General features: G+C 37.9%; 1 protein-coding gene across 1 annotated transcript in view; it reads right to left on the bottom strand.

The window, feature by feature from the left end:
• The window catches only part of Unc5d (unc-5 netrin receptor D), a 380,937-nt gene that overhangs the window by 93,399 nt on the left and 261,499 nt on the right, over nucleotides 1-26,039 (bottom strand). The window contains exons 8-10 of the mRNA XM_013521490.1: nucleotides 14,027-14,207; nucleotides 13,014-13,181; nucleotides 11,149-11,313 (exon numbers count right to left, since the gene is read on the bottom strand). Coding sequence (XP_013376944.1) covers nucleotides 11,149-11,313; nucleotides 13,014-13,181; nucleotides 14,027-14,207 — 514 coding nt within the window. The remainder of the gene's footprint in view (nucleotides 1-11,148; nucleotides 11,314-13,013; nucleotides 13,182-14,026; nucleotides 14,208-26,039) is intronic.

The following is a 26,039-nucleotide window of genomic DNA, read 5'->3' as shown; positions in this document are numbered from 1 at the left end:
TTATTTGAACATAGTACAGATGTGTTTGGTGCTACAGTTTGTATGTTAGTTTCAGCCTCCAAAAAACCACCAAGACAGCGATTCTCTTCCCAGGCAGCAACGTCCTTCTAGTTAATGTGTATCATTTTTTTATTTCATTAGACCCACCATTTAGTTCAAAAATGACTTTTATTATTTCCTGCTTTATAGATCATATTTTAGAAACATTTTCAGCCCTTAAAACTATGTGTTAACTGTTGTGCATCCTATATTATTTGCACATTTAAATTGTTAAGAATAATCTCTCTTTTTCCCTATTCTCTCTTTATTTGGTACAATAATTCTCTAGCATCATCAAGCAAGATTCTCCCATAATTCCACAGTATCTCCAGGTCATGACCAACTAGTCTGTCTGCCTTTGTGCCTTCTATTAACTGCCCCCCCACTATGTCTGACTTACTTCCCAGAGCACCTCAACTTAAAGACACACCTGAGACAAATCTGTTTAACTCTGGTATCTCATCTCAAAGCTACTGTGCATCTCATGGCCTTTCCCTAGGATGCCCTTCTCCCTCCAATGTCCCATATAAATGTCTTGCTACGGCATCAATCAGTTTCTGATTCCTTCCTGACATCTTTGGTGATTACTCCATTTATGTGGACAGCTCCCCTTTCTGGGCAGTTTGTCTTACTTACAACTGCTAAAACATCCAAACTTCCAATAATCAATTTCTACATAAATGTCCCTTTGGTATATTTTATACTGGTATTTTTGTGTGTAGGGGTGTGAGAGACTGTAGTTCAGGCTGTCCTTAAACTCACTGTGTATCCCAGGCTGGCCTTGAAATCTAGGAGATCTTCCTGAGTGCTGGGATTACTTGTGTGCATCACCATGCACGCCTGGCTTTATTTTATACTTTTGTAAGGACTGTCACTTATGGGTTCCTAACATATAAATCATATTTAAATTATTAATTCATGTGATACTATGACTATGGAGTCATAGCAAAAAAAGTAGGGAGAAAAATGAAATTCAAAGCTATTTGCTTGGTTATTGGCTGATAGGTTGAGAATATTATTTAATGGAGTGTTTTATTTATTCAGGATTTACAGGATTGCTTAAATTCTTACTTCCTAACTGCTACCCAACACCCCAAGGTTCCCAGCCTGTGTAGACATCAGGAGATCTATGCAATGTGATCTGGACATGTCCTAGGAGGACAAGTATGGAGACTACCTGGGGTCCTTTCTGGGGCTGTGCAGTTGGTGATGTTTGTTAGAGGAATCACTGTTTTCCTCAGAGAAGTCAGGGTTATTACTGGAATTCTAGCACTGAAGAGCAAAAATGCTCACCTAGCTAAAAATGCATGCACATTAGCAAAGGAGAAATCATTGTAGTGACATCTTCTCCCTAAGAATTGTTCAAGATCCTGTCCTGTTATTTAGGTGAAGTCAGAAATGTATCTCAACAGGTCAGTCATGGATGTCATTTTTTATGACAGTGGCCTTACAGAAATGTCCCTGAGCCAAAGCACATGATTAGTGTGTATGTAGGAAATGTAACCTTCCCCTTTTTTATGTCAAATTCTGAATTTCAAACAAATAAATATTTTAATATGACGGTTCTCACAAGTTACATTTTTGTATTTTCTTTTTAAACTGAATTATTTAAATTTCTAGAGTTGATATCAGCATATATTTTTAATTTTTACTTTTGACATACTTGTAAGTATTTGGTAAAAGGTGATGTTTTAACATATGTACATATCCTGTAATGAGCAAATCTGGGGAATTAGTATATCCATTACTTTAAACACAGATGATTTATCCATGGAGAAAGCACTCAAACTTCTCTCTTCTAGTTCTTTTGAAATATATCCTGCAGTATAATCAGCCACAGTCCCTCTACTGTGCAAAATATTATCAGAAATGATTTCTCTTTTGTCACTGTAACATTGTTCTTGTAGACCAAAGTCTTCATCTCCACACTTCCTAGTTCCCCTGCTTGTGGTTAGTACTACTGCATGTGCATGAAGGAATACTACACAGGCATAAAAAGGATGAAATGCTATCATTTTCCATAACATAGATGGACCTGCTATCCAGTATGTTCAGTAAAGTTAGGCAGGCAAAGGAATACAAGTACCATACCAACTCATTCATATCTGGATCCATTCCTATTGATCCTGTAATACACAGAGTAAAATATGTTATTGAGTTACTGGCTGCACATAGTTTTAAACATAGATCTGTAAGATTTTCTTAGAAACTAGCCTCAAAGTGATAAAATACAATGTGTTGAACTTCATTTAAAGTGAATATACATATTAAATACTTTTCCTGTCTTTGATTACTTTTTGCTTTGATTCCCTAATTTTCATCTGTACTAGAAATACATGCATATTCAAAACTAAACAAAAATATTCAGAGTCCATAATTCAAGCTTAAGGGAAGCACTTATTACTGTCATGGTGATCACTTATTTTAACCATAAGTCAAGACATTTTTTCATTATTTAAAAATATTGTTCAATTCAGCATTTTTTACATAAATGAAGATATGGAAACAACCTAAATGCTTATGCCTGGGTGAATGGGTAAAAAATATTTGTGTGTATATGTATACATATGATAAAATATTATTCAGCTTTTCAAAAATAGGAAAAGCCTGACTTTATAACAGAACATAAGAACCTGAAGGAACATTCTAAGTGAACTAGGACAGATGCAGAAAGACAAATATCTTCTAATTTCACTTATGTGTAGAATCTAAAAACGCAGAACTCACAGAAACAGGGCAGAAAGGAATGTTGTTGTAGCTGGGCTTAGGGTAGGTGATGTGGGGAGATGTTAGAGTTTCAGCGAACCATGTAAAGCCATTCTGGAGACCTAATGTACAACAATTTGACCATCAATAATAATAATATGTAGTAGAGTAAACATTTACTCTTTCTGCACTGTCCAAAACCAGAAAGATATGTGAGGAGATGACTGCTAATTATTTCACAAGTACACAAATATTAAATCATCAAGTTGTACAATAGAACTATGTCCAATTTTTAGCTCTCCTGTCTACCTCAATAAAGTTGGAAAAAGGAATCCTCTCTAAGTGCCTGCCTTGGAATGGGGTCATGGTGGCTTCCCGCTGTATCAAGGGTTGTCCTGTAGTTGCTGGACAAAGGGAAGTCTGTATACATGGGATAGTGGGTGGGTTTGTCATAACAACTCTTTACTAATTGGTAAGGAAATACTTAACATGCATAAGAATAGGCCATCAAAACTTTTACAAACACTGTTGAAAGGGAGAACTGTGAACTGAGGACACTTGATTTCCAACTTGGTCTTTTAGCTTCCTCAGTCCCCATGCTGGACCTTCTGTCCAGACCATGTTATTTCTGCATAGAGTCTGTCTGCTTTGTTCTCTTGTTCTCAGTCCCTAGAACAGTAAATGGAATATCACTGGTACTCTGCCAATTTTGTTGAATGAATCAGTGCTCCTAGCTTTGTATTTCATTTCTATTGCAAGTAACACAGTTTATAACTTTCCTATTTTCCTTCATTGAATTCCTTAAGAATTACCTTCATTGTGGCTTCTCATTGTGGTTTGTAGGGCAATGATAAAGAAACACATTTGATAAGTCAGTATTTAAGTGAAGCTGTCAATTTCTTTCATTATAGCTGGGTACACTGTAAATGCTGGACATCTACAATTTAAAGGAAGAGAAGTTTTAATTTGACTCAGGGTTTTGGGTGATTCAGTCCATGGCCTTGTGGTTCTACAACATAAAGAGCATAGTGGAAGGGCATGACAGAAGGCAGTTGCTCACCTCATGGGAGCCAGGAAATGAAGAGGACAGGAGAAGGGAGGGAGGGAGAGATACTCTCCAAAGGCACACCTCTCAGTGATACTCCTCTTCTAACTAGTCTCTACCTCCTAGCCGCACATTTAACCATAAAGTTGTCAATGGAGTAAGCCCTTGATGAATATAGCACCCTTCTGATCCTATCACCTTCCAAAAGTTATACCTCTGAACACATTAGACATCTGAGAGGCTATTCTAGGTTTAAACAGTTTGCTTCAGATCATAAAGCTACCCCCTCCACTCTATGTAACTATTATGCCAATCGTTAATTTTAGAGATTAGTGAATTAGGATAAACTCAAAACTGGTTAAAAACATAATATGGAAACGCTGACATATCAGTGGTACTATATTTATATTGCATATTTGGTACATACTTATTTTGTGCTTGTATATACATGTTAATACTACATTGAAGATGTACCATTACAGTGACTTCAAGTTTTTAAACTGTGATGAAACTTAGAGATAATGTCACTCATATTCCACATTTCAAAGTTGTGGACACTAGGTTTAGTATCATGAGATTTGTCCAACTTCCACACACTAGTAAAGAGAAACTTCTGAACTCGGACCCAGAACTGGTGACTCCCAGTTCATAGCTCTTTTTTCTAGCCCATGATATCTTCCTACATAATCATGGCAATTTTTGATTCCACCAAATACTATCATTGTCCTGTATAAACAAACATAAGCAAAGTCAAGTCTTTTCTTATTAGAATGTTACCACTCTGGAGAAAGAGGAAGACCAGGGTTAATGGAGCTAATGATAATGTCTATTGATGATGTTAATATCTTTACTTTATCACCTTTATCAATGATCTTGAGAAGGCATGTGTATTTAATTTGTCATTTAATAAGAAAAGGTGGAATCAAAATAGAGAGTTTTCTTCTATCTCTATTAATTTGCTTTGTTCAGCAGACCTCAGAGGCCACTGAATTATTTTTACAAGACTAGATTACTCAGTTTTAAATCACCTCACTGACTGAGTTCTTGCTATTTCTTTTATAGCCCAACTACTCTATGATCTCAGACATTAAATCTTTCTCTAGTCCAGACTAATATTTCTTCTCCAAAGTGTTGTACTGTTTAGTTCTGAACTAATTACAGTGCAAATATAAAATTTGTAATTCAGAGAACTAATGCTTTATATGGTAGAAAATTCTGGAATATAAAGGACCTAGTAGTTACTAAGACTAAACTTATTACCCATAAGAAACATTAAAGATTGTTAATTTGGGTATCTACAAATGGCAAATAAGAGAAGTTAAAGACATTGAACAACTCCAGGCATGTTGTTATTCCAGAATGGCTAGCAAAACAAGGTAATCCTGGGATCTGTAAATTGCTGTACAGTCCAATAAGTAATATGTATATTTTTGGATTTGCCACCCTTCCCACCATAAGGAGAGGTTTTTGAATTTGTGTTGACAGGTTGGGGTTTGCTTTAAGAAAACTCATTTCTGTCCAAGTTGTTATAATACATATTTTTCTAATGAATCAGGGGAACATGAACACCCTACTCTCAGTGTCTGCAGGAATAAGACAACCTTCCAGAGGGTGTTTCTAAAGTACAGCACAGAGTTTCCTGACTAATTTCACCAAAAGAATATAAGCAAGGGAAAAGAAATATACTGAAAAATATGGGGGTGGTGGACAAAACTAGGAAAAAATGAGTAGAAGGGAGAATGAGGGAGGGAGGGTGGAAGAATGGGAGAAAGAAAGAAAGACAGAGAGACACGGAGATAGACATAATAATTGCCTTGATTTCTATTATCCAAGAAATCATTTATCACCTAGGTTACTCTGTCTTGACTATATACTTGTAGCACAGAAAAATGAAGAAATAAAGAGAATACTGTGGCCAGAGAATGTCCTGGATGACAAAAGGCATCTTAAGTGTTTCAGAGCAGGTTGATAAGAAGGCCATAGACTTTTCATAGCTTGTGAAATACACTTCAGTCATAGACTAAAGGATGAAGGCCAGTCCTCAATTGGAAGGAGGATTATATTATAAAACAATCAGATTCCTTTATCATCTTATTAACAAGGAATAAAAATTAAAAGTCTATAGTGGGTGAATTACAGAAGGGAGAAATTTTATGGTAATACGTTGTTTGTGGCTTATTCTTTATCTTCTTTATGTTCAGTTCCACCTGGGACTTGGCACCTAGTACAAGTCTTCTCATCATAAGGTAGAAACAAAAAATAACAGTTTTATATTTATAGAATGTAATAGAATGCAATAAGGCACATGTGTATTGAGATACTCTTTTTTAATTAAGCACAACGAAAACTTGAGCCACTCCACTCTATGTCATTAAAGCTTGTTACTCAGTAGTCTTCTTATGAAGCCCCATAATGGGAGAGTGTTTATTGGGACATGGGGGAGAGATTGTTGCCAAGCTGCTAACTGCTCCATATGTGCCCAAATCTACACTCTTATTACTCCTGTGGGTCTGCAATCTTATATCCACATTTGCTATGCAGGAGGAACTATGGCAGCACTGAATTAATCAATTTTTTGTTATGCAGAAAGGCAAGCTATTGTGTATTTCTAAGGAAAAACTTTACATTGAAAGGAGCACCTACTATGTACTAGGGATGGGTGGAAATGGGTTTTTAATAATAAAACAGTCTGGGAGAATTAGCAAGCAATAGGATGCTTCTTGATAGTACAGAAAGAGACCTTGCTGTGATGTCATCTCACGGATGTCATTTCATTTCTTTACTATGTAGCTTATACAAGTGGTTCTGATATATGAATTTATTCAATAACAAGTTGAACTATAAGCCAAATATGATTCTGAAATTTCCTCACAAAGAGAGGAATTGATGAATTTTCTTTTGGTAAAAGACACTCATTTATCATAATCCTTTGTGCAAACCATTAGCTAAACAAAGTAGAAGAGTTACTTCAGATGCACTAAACTATCTCCAGTATAAAATTTCCCTCATATAGTACCCTAGATAATACAAGGAAGGGACTCAGGTAATTTCTGTAATAGGTAACAATGAGGTTTAGAAGAGTTCAAGTGAAAGTGCTTAATGAAGCAACCATTATTTTCATGTAATTACAGGTTCATCTTTGCAGGGGCTTCCTAGGTCATTCAAGTAGATCCTGCAGTGGACAAGGTGGTCATATTATCAGCTGGGGCTTGGAAATGTTTATTTGAACCTGCTATGTATAGGTGTTTTTATTCTTGATATGATTTCTGAAGTGCTAATCCAAACTTTTCTTATCATGTAGCCATCCGAAATGAAAACAAACCATCATTTAATTGATGTTTAATTTTCTGAACTGTCATTGTTGACCTGACCTATGCTGTATCCTGACAAGAAGGACAGATTAGCTCTCAGGTGGCTCACCTTTGAAGATTTCCCCTCTCTCTTTTAGGCCTCTGTGGCATTTCTCTTGCTTCAGTAACTTACACATCTAGTCACTAATCCCTTCTGAAGCAGATCCATTTTATCTTTTCAAGCCAAAGCCCCTTAGTTTTACTTTTACTGGAATAAAGAAAAAGGAAGAAGTTCTATCCCTCCAGATCAAATAAACACCTCACCATTTCCATCTTTCTGTTCCTATTTAGCTAGGACTGTGATTTGCAGAGCATAGAAGCAGCTAGACTCAGCAAGTAGGATGTTGGTCTGCAAGCTACCTGATTTTGATGTTCAAGCTAAGAGAATATAGATCTACATTTGTTTCTTTATAGTCATGGGTACAGTTTTCAATAATTATCTTTCCTCTGTGAAAAAGCAATGTCCTACCTTAACGGCACTGGGTGTTTATGCTTGTAATTTGTATTTACCAACTTATTGCTATTGACAAAAATGGCCTCATTCTACTCGCACTGGCATTGGGCATTTACTTTCTTGTTGAGATCATTTAGGTGTGGCCACCTGTGATAACATAACACTAAGGTTGTGTCCTCCAGTCATAAGTGACCAAGCAACAATCACACCCAAATATTAAAGTGATCATTCAGAGCTGGCAGCTCCCTGTTTAGAAAAAATACAGCAATCAGGAATAAGAGAGGAATCTCAGCTTCTTTGTTGAAGGATAAAAAAAAATATCAAAGCAATGTAGGTCATTCAAGAGTCAAGCAATGTCATTGTCAAACCTCCAACAGAAGGTGAGAATGGAGAAATTGTTTTAGGGCCATGTTTGTTATAAAGGGAAAAATTAGGATGAAGGAAATTCCCAAGTTGTAATACGACCTAGATCCTTCGGCAAAGCTACTGCTCCATAAAGCTGTTGCCAAATGCTATTTTAATCAAAGCCAGCTTTTGTTGAAGCTCAGTCCTGAGAGTGTAGTTATTTCTATCATGAGCTCTATGACAGAGAACAGTTTGGGACACAGAGTAATATTGGTGACACACAACTGGATGATCATTACTTCATGTTCAGACTGTGGAAAGTTACTCATTTGTGTTGCTATTGGTAATCTCTTTCTGTCTACAAAGATATAATACATCCTGCAGTTGGGCTCTTAGAACACAACTCTTTCCAAGTGACATGCAACTATATCTCATTTAGTCCTATGATTGCATACACTTCACCTTTTGCCCCTCAAAATATTTTAGTCATTGTAGTTCTTAAACTCCTACATCATATTTGTAGATAGTCTAATTTATACATTATGCAAAGGATGATGCAAAAAAATATGTTTAAGTAGAAAAGGAAAGGGAATAAATGAATAAACTGAACAAAAAAAAAGGATCATGTAGCATTTTCAACTCATGGGCTGGATTTGACAAAGATCCTACATCCAAGGCTGAGCATATTCCAAGCCTCATTGTCTTCATAGCTACTTTATTTGCACTGTAGGAAAATATGGAGTACTCAGGAAAATACACATATGTAATTAAAACCACACATGACCAAATTCCATGGGAGGGATTTCTTCAGGAAATCAACAAATTACTTAAAAGCACTGCCTGAACTTTGCCTCTTGAGTAACTCTAAGAAATGATTAAGCTTTTACATTTCACAAGTACATATGAAGCTCTGGTAGTTAGTTGGATGCGTCAATTTGCCTGGGTCAGAGTGCCTAGATACTTGGTCATATGTTACATTCTAGCCATTTCTTTGAGAATGTTACATTTGAACTGGCAAATGAATAAAGCAGACCAACCTCTGTAATGTGAAAGGATCACATTCAATCAGCTAAGACTTGAGAAGCCAGTAAGCTGACCCTCCTCTGAGTGACAGACAATCCTTCCCCTGACGGTCTCTATACTGGGATAGCTCCTTAACCTGCTCACAATCTCTGAACTAAGACATCAGGTGTTCTTGATTCTACTGCCTGCCAACCTTGGACTTGAACTAGGAGATTGTCTTTGCAGATTTGGACTTGCCAAGCTTTGTAACTGCATGAGTTGATTTCTCAGAATAAGTATCTCTATCTCTCTACTGAAGTGTCTCTTTCCCTGTTACCCTATTGATTCTCTTTCTTTGGGAACCCAGACTAGTATGTCATCCCAGATTTGATGCACACTTGCCAGAACATTCTCAGTGCTATTACTTCTTTTCAGTCCTAAACCAAATTTTTTGCTGTACTGATGAGTGACTAGATATCACAAGTAAGAATCAATGATATTCACGATTTTCATAACCACACTTTCTTACATTTAGAGCTCACCATCGTCTCTTTAGACAGTAACTTTCAGGGTCTTAGTCAGTTCAAGATGAAGTGAGAAACCCATAGATTTTCCCCAAGTACAAATGCAGTGCATGGTTGATAGCAATGTTTATTACTATGATTATCTAAACTTCGACCTGCAGCCAAATAGTTATTTTGTCATCGTTCTTTATGACATACGAAATTCATAGTCCTCAATACATTGCTTTAAAGACATGGCCACAATGTAAAAAAACATTCACATCTCAGAGGTATGTTTCAGAAAGAATCCAGTGGTATTCAAGGGTTGTCAGAAACCATTTTCTTAAATGTCTTGCTATTGAGTTTGCCTTCTGTTTCATTTAGGAAGGAGGAAGTCATTTTGAAAAGGCAAATGGCTGGTATGTATTTACTGGAGCACACAGACTTTTCACCAGTGAGACTGATATCTATGTTGACTTCCATCACAACCCTTTGGATGGGGTCTAACACAGCAGGGTTCTCTGTACTTACACTAGCAAACAAAGGCAGTGTGGCTGATGAGTTAAGGGTTTGTTTCTATGTATTAACTGTTTTAAATGATGTATTCACCATAGAAATTTATTCTGAAAAGATAGCACTTGGCATGTGCATCTTTCAAGAGTATGCAGTCATGTGAACACAGAAAAATAAACCCCATAGAGCACTTTCACCTACATTGCTATCTTCTCTAATAAAAAGTGACTCACATTCCTGAAGAGATCCCAGCCTACTGAACTATGGTATTTTTGCAGGATATAACCTAGGTGTTTTCCATGAAGGCCACCTAGTTCTACAGCATATGAATATCCTCAGATTCCTGCATTTAGAGACTCAGGCAAAATCCACACACCTTAGCTTATCCACATCAATGACTGAAGTACCTATTTACTGAGGACCTACTTTATGCCATGAAAGAGTCAGACATATTTCACCATGTAGCCTTGACTAAAACCCAAACTGGTGATTACTATTGGTATTTACAGTTAGGGATGTTAAGTGACTTGGCCAGGTTCACAAAGCAAAAGAAGAGATAGAACCAAATTAAAATCTGTCTCTCTTTGACTCTCTTTGATCTTACTTTGTTTTCTAAATCAAGTAGATAGTTGGTTGGAAACAGTAATTGTGTGATCGCAGGAATAAGCAAAGGTTTTAAAGTTAAGAAATGAACATTCCATTTCCTACCCTGACAGACCAGTGCCACACAAAGCTACCTTCCTCCTCAGGGCCATGCTCTGTCCCAACACTGGAGCTATGTGTGTAATACAGGTGTAATATATACACCCTGGCAAAGAGTTCTGAAATACAAAGATGTATTAAACACTTTATAATATTGTGAACTTATTGGGAAAACTATAGGCACATAGTGATCAGTGTCAGAATTTTACCAAACATAAAGTGGTAGCTCCTAAGAGTTTTAAATATTTTCTGAATCTATTCCTCCTAAAACATTATCTGATTAGAGTATGACACATTATTTCAAATTACTCTCATTTTTCCCCAAAACATATTTATGTACTTTTCTACATCTTTTACCCTTTTCCTTTTTGTTCCTGGTTTTTTGGTGGCTTGTTTAACCCAATTCATGGCTGTGGCATTATTTCTTGAAATATAAAAATATGTGAACATCACGAACAGAACACAAAGATGCTACCCAGAGGGTGTTACCTAGAATGCAGAGCCCGTCTGTGCAGTTTTCAGATTCCTGGCTGAGGCCTTCACAGAACTTGCCCCCATTCCTTGGGGGTGGCGCTGTGCACTCTCGGATCCTGAGATGCTCGCACTCTAGGCTGCAGACTGACCACTCACTCCACACTTCCCAGCTCCCATCCACTTCAAAGGGAAACAACAGAAACCACTGTGAGAGGGAATCAAGCAGCTGTGTGAAACACACTCCAGCTCCACTGCTGACTTTACATTGGATTTTAAAGAAACCACCAAAAGGAGCTACACTAGCTCATAATACCGTGTCGTCTCTCCCTGCTTTCTTTCCTAACCAGAGCAAAGGTATAATTCTGCTGCTATTTTAGGACAAGACCTATTATTGAATTTAGGAAAGCGTTTAAATGACCAATACCTTTGTGTTGGCTAATAATGTCATCGTCTGTTCTTTCCTAATCTTCTAGGCTCAAGTACATCTGAAATAGACGCACAAAGTCTGGCCAGTAGCAACTGGTCATCAGCCACTGCCTTGTGGGTTGACAGTTTAGAACAGGGGGTAAAACGAACTATTTTAAAGCCCAAAAGCCCCTAAACAATGAAAAGCTAAATGCCAATATAATGACAGCATTAGACTAAAACAGGTCAGTCAAACCCCACGATGCCAGCATGTACATAAATAGAATTTCATGGGTCATGGATTGGTGCGGTATGTAGAAATGAACAAACTGAACTTAATTCCATTAAAGATTAACCCTAGAGATTAGGGCAGATGTTCAAGGCAATTGCCCTATTACCTCACAGGAATAGCCTTACCATGCTTATGTGGGTTAAGATATTCAAATTTTTAAAGCAATTAGCCAAGAATAAGGTAATATAAAAATTAGTGAAATTAAGGCAAAGCGTCTGAGTCCTGGTCTTGGTTCTATCAACTTATGAGCTGAGCAACTCTGGGAAGTCACAAAATCAGTTGGCCTCACTACCATTTCTGTTACCTGAAGGTAAGACAACTCACAACACAGAATTAAATGACATTATATGTGTAAAGATATCCTGAGCAATACCCGCACATAGTAAGCACTCAATAAATGTTTATTGAATAGGAATCAAAATGAAACTGTAAGAATATGCTGCTGGTCAGAGCCTCACCTTAGCTTTAAGAGGAGCTAAATTTGAAATTTTAAAAGACATGAGACTCTAGGCCAGTGTCCTTGGAGTTAATGTTCTGTAGTGCATGTGAGAGGCAGGATCAATTTATTTCTCAGTGGGAGGATATGCTTTCCATAAAGAGAGCCATCTTCCAACTCATCTATTTCTCATTGTATAAATTGGGTTACAGCCAGGGAGAGATGAACAAATGAACTGATATGAAACATATTTGGAAAATGAAGTCTCTATCTGTTCAGAAAGAAAGGCAAGCACAGGCCAAATGTAAAATACAGATTGTTGTGGCAGTGTACAATCTCTGCCAATAGTACTATAAACAAATAAAAGCTACAGCTGACAAAGGCTCAAGGTTTTGCTTTGTGCTCTTTTGTACTTGAAGATGTCTCACCTAATCCCTGTTCCTATTTATTATACAAATATATTTCATAAAGAAGACAAACTGAAGGACACAAGGGGTTGCTTCGCCCAACCAAACACTGGTAGTATAAAAACTACTAGTGATAGTGAATATTCAGTGTCATCTGAATATTAAAAAACCAAAACCAAAAACTATACCCTAAGATAGTGTTCGGCATCAGAACCTTGGAGAGGGACACGAAAACCTGAGCAGAGGTGACTGTGGAAAGGAAGGGTATATTAATTGTTTCACACCAGCCTAATAGTGTTGGTAGATCAGAAGGGAAAAGGGGAATCTGTGTATATCTCACCAGGACAAAGAGAAGTGCAGGTTATTTTCTGCACTGACATTCCCTCACAAAACGCCCCACCATTGAGAGGAGCTGGGTTGGTGCAGGTCCGGGAACGTTTCTGCCATCCTCTACCACAGCGAACATTGCAGGCTGACCACTCTGTCCAGGAAGACCAGCCTCCATTCACTGAGAGACAAAAATGGGAGGGGAGAAAAAAAGGAGAAAGGTTTTTACTGATTGCCTACTATGTGCAAGCCGCTGTGCCAGGTGTTGTGAGTTGGGCATCCAGGGACAAGAAGATCATACGGAGCCTCATTGGCTACTCTGTTGTGAGGTGGCAGGAGCCTTATTTCAGCTGCCTTTTAACCTACTCTCTGCAAAAGAAAAGACCTAGAGATTTTGCTTTGCAGGACAATTATGAAGAGGAGGAAGAATTCATCAGCAGATCACTAAAGTACTTGAAAATCCACAGTATAAGAAGAAAATATCAGCATTTGAATTTCTATTAAGTGCTTCAAAAATAAATCCCAGGACTCTTCTGTTGTGAAAGGGAATGCCTTTACTTAAAAAGCTGGGAATTTCTTTTATACAATACCTGAGATAGCAAATAACGGTGTTTGTTTTTGGTGGATTTCATTATGCCAGGAGAGGAACTGACAGCAGGAGTGGGAAGATGGGGGCGGGTGTTGGGTTTGGGAGAGGGCAGAAGCAGAAGTTGCCCACCTTAATGCTTTTCAAATATAAACACAATGGGGGAAAATGAACAAAACTTTTATTATTTTTAGAACAGAATGGGAATGGAAATGTCACTGACTATCACACAGGAGTCTGAGATTGGACGGAATAGCAAACATATTAATAGAAATAGGGACATTTGCCTGCCTGTCAAATGGAGGAAGGACAGAGCCCTGCAGCCAATGACCATCTGTGTCCTTTCAGCTCCATGCCTGGAATGTCTTAAAATATACATCCCTCTGCTTCTCTGAGTTTGGCCCCACCCTATCCAGTCATGGCCCTGGGACTAGTCTTACCATAGACCACCACTGTAGCTGACAGGCTTCTCCTCTTGGCCACTATGTTGGCTGCCATGCAGGTGTAATTCCCTGAGTCAGAGAGCCGTGCCTGCCTGATGATTAGGTTGTGGTCAGCCCTGGTGTCAATGTTCTCATCTTGTTCAGAATCAATGGGCTCTTCATTTTTCAGCCATTCCACCTGCAGAAAGAAAAGAATGTTTACAAATGAATAAAAACATAAGTCTTTTCTGGAATTGGAAGGTGAGTAATTCTGGTGTGTGGGACACAGATGTACCTAACACATTGTGCAATAGCCATGACTTTTTTCTTTGTTCCACATTCCCTTTTCTTCTATTGAGTAAGTTTGATCATAGTTGAACTCGTTAATAAACTGAAAGTAGGAAAAGAACACAAATATCTTACTAACTTTGACCCATTTTCTAAAATTGCAGAGGAAGAGAGAAAAGAAGTGATTGTAATTAGGTCACTTCATTTTATTTCATTACAGCACTGATGATGAGGATGGTATGATGATGATATATCAACAACTGGTCTAAAATAATACTCAGAATAATCAAAATGTACATGCTAAACTGGTACTTTATTCTGGGAAGACATTATATTAGTGGACACAGTTACAAGTCAGTATGTTTGCATTTAAACAAATTTAATAACGCTGTGAGAAGGGATAAAGGTCAAAGTAATATAGAATTGAGCAATCTCAGACACAAAATAAATTCAGACTTTTGTGTTCTACAGATTTGGAGACCTGTTTCTTTGATAATCATTTATGCCAGTCCTCCAACACCTCAACAGAAATTTAGGCTCTGGCTTAGAAATCTGAAAACACCGAGGGTTCAGTCTCTCTTCTGGAGGAATCCATCTCCCCCATCCTCTGAGCACAAGACATTCCTACTTCTAATCTGTTTTCTCATAACTTTCCTCTAGAGAACCTATTTTCCTCTTTTCATTACCACCTGATTCCTACCCTTATTAAGTATTATGGTTTAGACCCAAGATGTCCTCCCAGAGTATCCCAGGGTTGGAAGGTGATTGGATCATGGAGGTGCGATCCTCATTAGTGGGTTAACCCATTAATGACCTGTAGCTGAATGTGTAGTAGATGGTGGGGAGATGAGGTGGAGGAAGTGGGTCCCTGGGCTGGACGTGTGACCTGGGAAGCTGTATTCTAGTTCCTGACTCCTCCCCTGCTCTCTCTGCTTCATAGATGACCATGGCTATGCTGGTTTTGCTTTGGAGTGAGCCAACCGTGGTCTGAACTCACTAAAATCATGACTCCAAATAAGCCTCTTCTCCTTTAAGGTGAAAGATTTTCACTGGAAGAAAGACAGCCTTCTTAATAAATGGCACTGGAAAATCTGCCTTTCCACATGCAAAAGTTTAAACCAATGTTCCTCACAATGTACTAAACTAAATCTGAAATGCATCAAAGATCTAAATATCAAGACAGAAACAGTTTCATGGAAGATCAAATTAAAAACCGTTTGCATAGCAAAAGAAACCACCAACAGAATGAAGAGAGAATGCACCGAATGGGGAAAAAATTTACCAGCAGCTCATCAGACAAATGACTAATATCTAGGATATAAAAGTAACAACAAAAATTGGATTCCTTAAATTTAAAGACCCAATCCCAAAAGCTGGCATCTGAAATTAATAGACACTTTTCAGGTGAAGAAGAAAAACAACAAATAAATATATGAAAAAATGTCCTGATCATTCAACAAATGCAAATTAAAACAACATGGAGATTCTATCTTACACAAGAAAGAATGGCTATCATCAAGAAATTAATAACTAATGCTGGTGAGGCTGTGAGGGGAAAGGAACACTTCCCCATTTTTGGCGGGAGTGTAAATTGCTATAACACTATGGAAATCACTATGGAGATTCCTCAAAAACCTAAAAGTGGAGTTCTATTTGACTCAGGCTTTCCCCTTCTATGTGGATCTTCCCAGAAAAGTTAAAAGCATCATACCAGTAATATATTCTCACCCATGTTTATAGCAGCACAATTTGTGATAGGTAAATCTTGGAAACAACCCATATGCCCTTTAATATACAAACAGATAAAGAAAATGTGGTATTTATATATAATAAAATAGTACTCTGCCACAAAGAAGGATAAACCTGACATATTTTTAGGTAAAAGGATGCGTCTTCAGACCATTATTTTAAGTGAAATAAATCAGACACACAAATTTAAATATCACATTGTTTCTTTTGAATAAGAAAATCAAAGGATAAATAAGGAGCAAAATGGAGGATAGATATTGGGAAGAAGGAAGAATTTATTTAAATGGGAAAGGGAATAAGGGAGGAGGAGGGAAAAGGAAAGGACGGGAAAAAGTACTTTAAAAAGATGAAGGGGAAAATGGATACAAAGCTTTTGTGAATGGGGCGGGAAGACAGGTTGAAGGGTGGAGAGGGGATGGGCAAAAAAATTTAAGGTGTATCATGTGCAGGTACAAATTCCCTATGATGAATGTGATCATTACACACGGTAAACATATACTACTGCATTATCTTTAGAAACCTCCTCTAAATTGCAGATATTGTGTATTTTGTCTCAGTGACAGGAAAGTTACTAATATGCTAAACTTCCCTTTCCTTGGATGCCTAAAGAAGATACAGAGGGGAGTCTTTTGCTCTCAAGTTATTCTCTTCAAATGGAGGTATATAGCCTAAGCACCTATTTCACCAAGCAAATCACTTTCCCATGACCTGTGTTTCTCGCTGTGTGTCCTCTGGCTCTACAGCTTAGCAATAGTTCTGCTCTCCAGGGCCATCTTGGAAGCACCAGGCATTTCTTGTTTGACAATAATCATTTAGGTCTACTTATTGCATATGTAAAACACAGTCATTTAACAGACACAAAAAATCATAAATTACCATAGAAAGCAATGACAGTGACTACAAAGAGACACTATACAAACGAGAAGGACTGAGGGCATGCTGTCGTACTCTGCCCACCACTAACACAGGTAACTGAAAGTTGGTTCTGGGATAACATGCCACATTTCACTTTGTATTTAAATCTAAAGAATTCTCAGTTATCCCAATAAACAAGTGGCATTGATTATATGACAATGTGGTAAAATGGTGACTTACTGGTGCTGGTGAAATTTACAGTTGTATTTATCAGAAGAAAACCTATCATGATCCTTTAATCCTTACCCCAAGGACTCCCACCCAATAAACAAGAGTTTAGAGAGCAAACACCATCATCCTCCAAAATTACCATAGAAAAGGTTAATTTGAGAAAAGAAAATGACACCAAATGTCCAGAAGAGGTCTGAGAACTCCAGGCAAACACAAAGAAGACCTATAAGAGCAAAGTGGTGTAGAACCATGAAATAAAGGCACAAATCTCACCACCAATCCCAGGAGTCCCTACAGCAGTACTAATAATGATGCTGAGCCAAACAGCATGGCTGTGTTGGACAAAACAAGACCGGGAACTGATTTCACTAAAGCTTGTGACTCAGTCGCCTCCATTCTACACTAACATTTTATGGAGCTGTTCATTTACTTGTCTGAAAAGTATGCAAACATTTCTTGCCTCTCAGAGGTGGTTCTAAGTGCTGGGTAAAGTGATGTAAATAAACCCAAGATGACTCCATCTTTCCTGGGCCTTACATTTGAAAGGCAAGACAGAAATGTACAAGACAACCACCACATCTTTGCAAAAATGAAAGAGCTTAGTGTAACACTGTCATCAATCTTATAGTGAAATGTTTCCTGTAAGGCCAATAGAACTAAATTATAAAAATCACATTAGCACTTGAATTTATCACTTAAATTTATCAACTTAGAGTAGGTCTGAGGGCTGTTGCTGTACCTCCATTCTCCTCATTCAGGAATTCAAGTGTAAACGATCTTTTTTTCTGATTGTGAATTCCTTTATTTTCTTTTTCTTTTCTTTTTTTTTAAATCTGTAGTGTCCAAAGTTTCTTCCTGTATGTCCCCTCTTTAGTCTCCTCTTTTTCCATTCTCTTCCCATGCTGCTGGTAGGGAGTTGGGGAAGTCTGGCCCTGGCTCACAGTAAATTATTCTTAGATTATAGATAACCAGAGAGAACACTGTGGGTAGTGGCCTTGGAGACTGAACTTAAAAGAGTTCCAGCACCTGGAAATCAAAGAAAGCTTTTCTAAAGGAGTCTTTGCCTGGAGAAAATGAAGCCACAGTGGTCAGAGATTTGGCTTCAGTTGAAAATTTATAGCAAAGTAAATCATTCTCCAAACAAACTCAGCCAACAAAGCAGGAAAATATTTCTACACTGATTTCCACACTACACCGATGGATAATAGGTAATATAAATGAGTAAAAATAATGTAAATAGCTAAAGCTCTCTTTTAATTTGATGATGAAAACCTATCCAGCAAATAAGGCATAAACAGTCTATAGCTCATAAGAAACAGAAAATATATTACTATTAGAAAACTAAACATTGTGCCCTATTAATTCAAAAATAATATGAGATTTTTTCTTACCAAAAAGGAAAACTTTAAATCTCACACATGGACACACACATAACACAGCCTTCACTTTTGTGGTATTTTTTAGATTTTGAGAGAGCAGAACACAGGGCACTTCACTGATTAATATTACTTCCTTTTTCTGATTTCTGCAGCAGCTTCCTAACTTGCAGGTCTGTCCACTGCCTCTCCTCCTGGCTCACTACCTAATTCCTCACAAAGGGATGGGGTTGTGTTACTTTCTAGCTAGAAACGCTCTAATGGCCTCAGATTCTCCCCAAGGCTAAGGAGTTCCTTCTGTGGTCCAGCTCCCTAAATGTTTTCCACCTCATATCCTCTAAGTAACCCCTTGCTCACTCTCCTCCAATACCCTGGATTCCTTCCTTTTCTAGAAAGGTCAAAGCGAGTCCCAACCTCAGGGCATTAACCCTGCCCATCCTTTGCCTAAAGGAGTTTTCCACAGGCATCGCCCAACCCACTTGGCCTTTAGCATCCAGGACAGGTGTGACTTCCTGGGAAAGGCCTTGGCCAGCAACCCTTTCTAGAATAGCAGGCTTCTCCACCCCTTCCACCTTGCTTTCACTTTGTTCTTTATATTTATCACCATCTGATAGTCTAAAACATAGTATTGCCTATTATTATTACTTACCTGTCATCTATCATACCTTTTTGTGGTGATCTAAGAATTCAAACGAAGAATTTATCCAAAGAAAGGATCAGGGATGTGAATGAGATTTACTCACATTATTCTGGCAGGAAGAAGGAAGGAGGGTAAAGAGGGGAGAGGAAAGGAGGGAAATGAGAAGCAGGACGGAGTAAAGGCAACCCAGGCAGCACGCCACACAACAGAGCTTTGTAGAAAGATGAAGCGCGATCCAGCTACATTATTCAGCATTACATTGGCTTCAAGATTATGATTTCAGCCATTGGAAACAGAAAATGCTCGTAAACCATGAGACAGTCAAAATATAAAGTAGAATGTTTAGCGCTATCATAAATTTCTAAGACAAAAAATAGTCACACACATATATATGCTTAAAAAGAGTGAAGGAAAACAGTGTTCACAGGGCCTTGCATGGAGGTAATGCTCTTTCCTAACTTGTAGTTAATTGTGGCATATTCAAGGAAAAGCTTTCGCAGTTTCAAAAATGGTCACTTTAGCTTAAAAACATCTCTTTATTTATCACGTAGCACAGCAATTTTCAAATTTATATTTAGTCACAGAATGTTTTTTCAACTGGAAACCCAAAATGAAAAATGGATAAATGAGGAAACATTTTAAGACTGATGTAGACGTGGGTTTTGTGAGCGGCAGATGTGAGTGGCAGATGTGAGAACCCCAAGCTTCGTAAGCCTGGCCTCTCCCATGTCCCATATCTGTGTGACTCCACAGAAGATAATTCATTCCTTTCTCCATGTATATCCGTGACGCCCTCAGCAGATATTCAGTGCACAACCTGTGCTACTGTATGATCTGGTCCAGTTAAATAATCTACTTCCTACTCACTTATGAGAACAAAGGACATGTACCACAGTCTGTGTCCAGGTCTGCATATATATTCATCTATACTTGGTGCTTATGTCATGACTGATGTCCATCAATCCAGTTATGCTTATAAATAATCAGAAAATTGGTAGATTTAACTATGAGGCTATATTTTCATTTGTAACCTAATAGTTTATCTATTTAACTGACAGCAAGATTTTTATGTGCAAATCAGTTTGGCATTTTCTGGGCTTCTAAAACTGACAAATTGTACTTAGATTTATGCTTTTGTCACTAAGGGAAATTTTAAAACATTTTTGGTTGAGCTAAATGGTCCTAGTGCAGAACAGTATTACACAGTAACTCTGTCTTTTTGTCTCTCTCTCACTCTGTCCCTGTCCTTCTGTCTCTGTCTGTCGGTCTGTCTGTCTCTGTCCCTCCGTCTCTGTTGTGGCCCTCCCACCAGCTGTAGCAAACACAAACATTCCTGGGTGCCAGAGAAGAAACATAAATTCACGAAGTGTCATTAGGTGCAAGACATCTGCGTGCATCGCCTGCATATTAAAGGCAAGAAACCGCACTTCGCTTCCACAGAGGAATGAGCTCATCCTCATTTTTCTTAAAGCATGTGGCACTTGCTGTCTCCATTTGTTTTCCCACTTTGAGATAGAGACATAGAGACGTGGGCCTTTCCTCAATAAAGAACGCTAGTGCAGTGAAAAATGATAATGAAATCATTTTTGCTCAAAAAGCTTTCCTTGCTTTAATGTATTGTGTGTACCTTTAATTTATGGAGTGTTTGGCCGCAGCATCAGGAATTAAGGGAAACTGGTGAGGAGGGCAAAATGTAAACCATGAAATTTGTGCAAAACACTTAGTGCTGGCCGGGGCCTGCCTGTTGTCAGCACAAGAGAGCATAGCCCAGAGGGGCCAGAGCTTCTAATCTCCACGCAGAGCAGGGACATGGATTTTTCATGTAATATTCTTAATTTTTATATTATGCCTCCGATAATATAAAATAACTTATGAAGGCCAAACCGGATGTGGATGATCTGGACCAGATGTGGATTTGCTGTAAAAACTATAATGTACCAACTTTCCAATCCCTAGAGAGTTTATCACCAAGAGACACTTGGTATCCTTCCCAACTTCCCTCTGGAAGTTAACTCTTTCCAGAGACAGACAGAAAGATAGAGATAGAAAGACAGGGACAGAATGAGAGAGAGAGACAAAAAGACAGAGCTGCTGTGTAATACTGTTCTGCATTAGGACCATTCAGCTCAACCAAAAAGTTAAATCTTTTCCTTCCCTGATCTCTGAGAATGTATGATTCACTGGTGATATTTGCCACTTTCACAGCTCCCTCATGGAGTGACTGACAAACACCAGGGAATGAACTTCTGAACCTGTACACAGTTGTGTGCAAGCATTATGTGAGGGAACATGGAGGCTGAGCCCAGAGATGATTTTATAAGAGCTTACCAACACTGGAAACCCCTCATTAAGTGCCTAAGAAAAGCAGTCCAAGTTTTTCTAATTAGCATTGTGGGATCAATACATTAAGCCCCCTGAGGCTAACAACATTTATATCACTGACCAAAATGACCTCGGGCTAACAGGTCATCTACTTGACAGAAAAGTGAATTGCTTCTGAAGGTCACTGGAGGCATCCAGCCCTCAGAGGAACACTTCCTCACCTGGCTTCCACTTGTGTGCTTCAGATGGGTGATCCCAGTTAGGAACATGCGGAGAAGCTGGTTACTCAGGGGTAATGAGCTTATGGATCTGCAGGATGCCTGCACTCATTAGCATGCTGTTAGATACAGATGGTCTGCAATTTGTAGATTTTTTCAGTTTATAAACAAATCTGGAAACACAGACCATCAAAGACAATTTGATTTCATGCCAGATAGCAGGTTCCTGATCAGTCATTCTGGTTAGCCGAGGACAGACGGTATGTGATTGATGAGCCTATAGGCAGCTTCGTATAATCAGATAGGTGGGAAGATTTTTTTGTAGGAAGGATGGACAGAGGGTGCTTTCCTGGCAATATTTTTTTTATGACCAGGTTTACCTATGAATGGCTTACATGTATCATAACATTTTATTTATTCCAACCTTTCATCAAAACATCTATATATGTAGATGCATAAACTTTACACCTAAGCATTTCTACCAAACAATGTGTCAGAATTCTCATGCTGTTCTTGATCTTAATAATGCATAACAGGAATAAAAGAGGGCTTTAGAAATGGAAAGACAAAACAAAGTAAAAAATCAAGACATACCCAGTATAGTAAGAAAAGAAAGCCATATTAATAGTTCATTTGTCTCATGTAGGATCCAAACCCCTTGACCTTTGGATTCTAGATAGTATGAACCTGGAAATCGTGTCCCTCAGAAAATGTCAATGAGGATCATTCTTTGATGTTATCTACCTGATGCTCCTGTTCGTCAGTTCCATTTCCTCTGTCTTGGGATGTGCTCGACTCAATATCAAATGAAATTGTTCACAGATGTTACAAATGCAATTTCAGCATTATGATGTTTTGAAGCTTTAAATTTTTTTTCCTCTGTGCTTGAGATCATGTTTTATACACCCTACTTATTTGCTAGCTTCTTAAGAACGTCGTCAATTTAAAAAATGTCACGTCTAGGTCACGATAGGTGGTAATAGCCTGTGTTTTATGTCACAGTATTGAGAATATGATCTAGAAGAGTGATGTGTGCTGTATCGTTAGTTTTAAATATATTCTGGAAGCCACTATTGGTTCAAAATGGGTAGAAGTTTCTTCCTATTGAATATCATTTTTCACTGAAGGTATTAGAAACACAGAAGAAGTAATTTTATTTTTAACAAACAAAGATGACTTCAAAAGGCAACCTGGGCTGATGGGACAGGGTGGAAACATAGGGTTATGTAGGTGTATATGGGGTAGAGTTAGGGAAGTACTGGAAGATGACCGTGATTCTCACTGTGGTCATTCTCGACATCACCTTTCCAAAGTTGGGTGAGGTGACCATGATACAAAAAACAAGAAAGACTGTATTTCTTTTAGAAAACACAGCAAGAGCTGAAGCGTCATTTTAGTTCTGGTGAAGGGATGCTCCAGATGTTCAAAGACATGGAGACAGAGATGGGGACAGAGTTGGCCAAGTAGAAGTAAAGATGGTTTAACATGGACCTAGAGGATGTTCCTGGATTTCATACCCCAGGAGGTAGGTATAACCAACGAGCTTCTCTTTCACTTTAAGTAACACTGTACATTTTGATCAAAAGCAATATTTTCCATCCTGATAATGGTAATATCTAGACTTTCTTGAACACTTACCTGCACCAAGTAAGTTTCATACATGTGTTAATTAATTTAATTTATAAAACATCTGTAGGAGTGGATACTGTACTTATTACTCCTGCTTGGCAGGTAAAGAATCAGAGATGTAAGTACTTTGCATGAAGCCATACTTAGTTAAAAGTCCAGCCAGAATTTGAGCCCAAGTTTTTGTCCAACTCTTGCATTTAACCCCTGTCCTCAGTCATCCTATTAATCGTCAGGTTTTGGTAGAATAACTACAGCCCTTTTGCAAAAATTCCATTGAGTTACAGAGATTTTTCTCCATTGAAGAAAAAATTTGAAAATATAGTTTGTGCTTTTATGACCATTCCAAAGGAAAAACTTCAAAAAATTCTCTGGGCAAAGGTGACATCATACAATGAGCATCTTATTTCACTTGAGATGATTTAAAGGAAGGTTTCAGTTGACGCACACATTCCAACTGTACTGTACTAGCATGTCAGAATGTTCTGAAAGTGATAAGAACATTTTTGGTATCAAAACGTTACTCAAATGTAATATATATCCCTGTTTAGCACATGCAAAGTTATCCAGTGTTTTGTTTTGTTTCGTTTTGGCCATGAGTAGAAATGACAAGGCCAAGCAGTCCACTGAAATCTTGTATGATGATACAGAGCCTGCTCTGGAAAATATTTAAGTTAACCAATTGTATCCAGGTCAATAGAGTGACCTATAAAAACACATTGCTTTCCTGGGAAAAGGGACAAGAACTTCTGTTCTTTTGCTTGTACGGGACCTGAACATGATTCAGAACAAATGGCAGCTATCTGTGACCATGAGTAAAGGCAACTGCACAGACATTTGTCATTGTCTCACTCTTGCAAGTAAACATATTGCTGCCCAATGCATTATTCTATTTGATCCTCATAACTACCTTAACATAGACAGAAAATCTTGTTTCCCATTTGACAGATTACATGACTTGCCAAAGGTTCCATGCATCAGGCATGACAATGCTGGTATCAGGACCCTTCAAATAATTTTTCTACCTTGAGATGAGACTTTAGCTGTTCTCTTAGGGCTCTACCTGACCACATGAAGAGCTGCTCCTTAACATTTTCCATAATTGGACTTAGCATTGTCAAATATATCTTAACTGGGGCTTAGCTATTACCTAGAGTGATACTCCTGTACTCATAATGAAGCATATTATCTTCTAATGTTGGTTTAGGACATTACTGCCTTGCCATTTTCAGATGAGATGTCACCTGTCCTCCCCTCTCTCCTTGATAATATTTCCTTCAGGTTATTTATAACAGTACTATCGTGTTTCCCCTTTTGTCTGCTTTTCTTCCTAGGCTGTATAGATTGATTTTAAAGCCACCTACACTGCAGTTTCTTCAATTTAGCTCCACTTATCTGATTATGCATCACAAAAGGAAGCAGAAATTCAGCTTAATTGAGAAGCCACCACAGCAGAACCTGGAAAATGATAGAAACTTAATGATCACAGTCATGGATGTTGAATGAAATGATAGACATGAATAACTCTGTAGAAGCCTGAATTCTGCTCATGGAACTTTCTGTTCTGACATTGTGAATTTCTTGTCAGATCAGTGTTGTTCTTTCACTTTCTTGTTTCAGTTATGAAAGTCAGGTGCAGCCTCATGCAACATTTTTAAAAATTTATTTTGACAAGTAAATGGTCTCTGGGAAAGTGAACATCATCATGTACTGTTTACAGAAACTCTAGAATTGGTATGAGTGAAGAATGGAACACGTTTACTTTAACATAAGGCATTCACAAAAATGATCAGAGGAAAGGAGAACATTAGATAGATGAAATATAAATATAAGAATGGGGAGAGATATGCAAAAAAATGATTTGTGAGGGTACAGTCTGCCATTTGCTTTATTTCTGGGCTTTTCACGGTGGAACAGATCGTGCTTTTCACTAATTCTACTTTTGTTTATTACTATCTGTGGGGAGAGAAACAGTTTTGCTTTTAAACCTCTGATGAAGGCACCTTTAGGAGATACTTCCAAAGCCTGATTCCTCATGCTGTCTAAAACACAGGGTAATGTACCATTTCATCTTGGAAGATTATTTGGGGGAGAGGGAGTTCTCTAACAAGATTACTAAGAATTGGCTTTCAGATGGACTCAGAACTGTTTACATATTTACATGTCTCCCTCCATTATCTCAGGCAGCAGATGAAGTTTTAAGGGGGTAGCAAGGGAATAATAATTCACAGTTCCTTCTTACCATCCCTTGTTAGTATAGGATGTGTACTCATTTTACTAAGGATTAAAGCATTCGAGATTCTAAAGTCATACACAAACTGGTTTTAAAAGCTGATATTGATGTTACATGCATTCATGTAATGATATTTAAATATGTATCATTACACACACACACACACACACACACACAATTTAAGAAATCAAATCCATTAAGATACAAAATGTCCCATCAGCCACAGTGAAAGGCTAATCATGTAATGATCTACAAAGGAAATGCAAGGACAGATATGGATTAGCTCAGCTTCCATATATTGGGTGGCTAAGAACGAATTAGCATAATTATAAATTTGTTCCAATTACAGAAGGCAATTATCAGAGACCAGCTTACAGCATTATCAAAATGAAATCAGCAAAATGCATTTGTATTCCAGGTAGATACTACTGAGTTAATGGTGTTTTAAACAAAGGGCACCACATTGATTCATTTTCCATGATTTTGATTACTT

Source organism: Chinchilla lanigera, unplaced genomic scaffold (genome assembly GCF_000276665.1).
Source record: "Chinchilla lanigera isolate Chin_1 unplaced genomic scaffold, ChiLan1.0 scaffold00062, whole genome shotgun sequence".
NCBI classification, from domain to species: Eukaryota; Metazoa; Chordata; class Mammalia; order Rodentia; family Chinchillidae; genus Chinchilla; species Chinchilla lanigera.
This window is presented reverse-complemented; position numbering and strand designations above follow the sequence as displayed.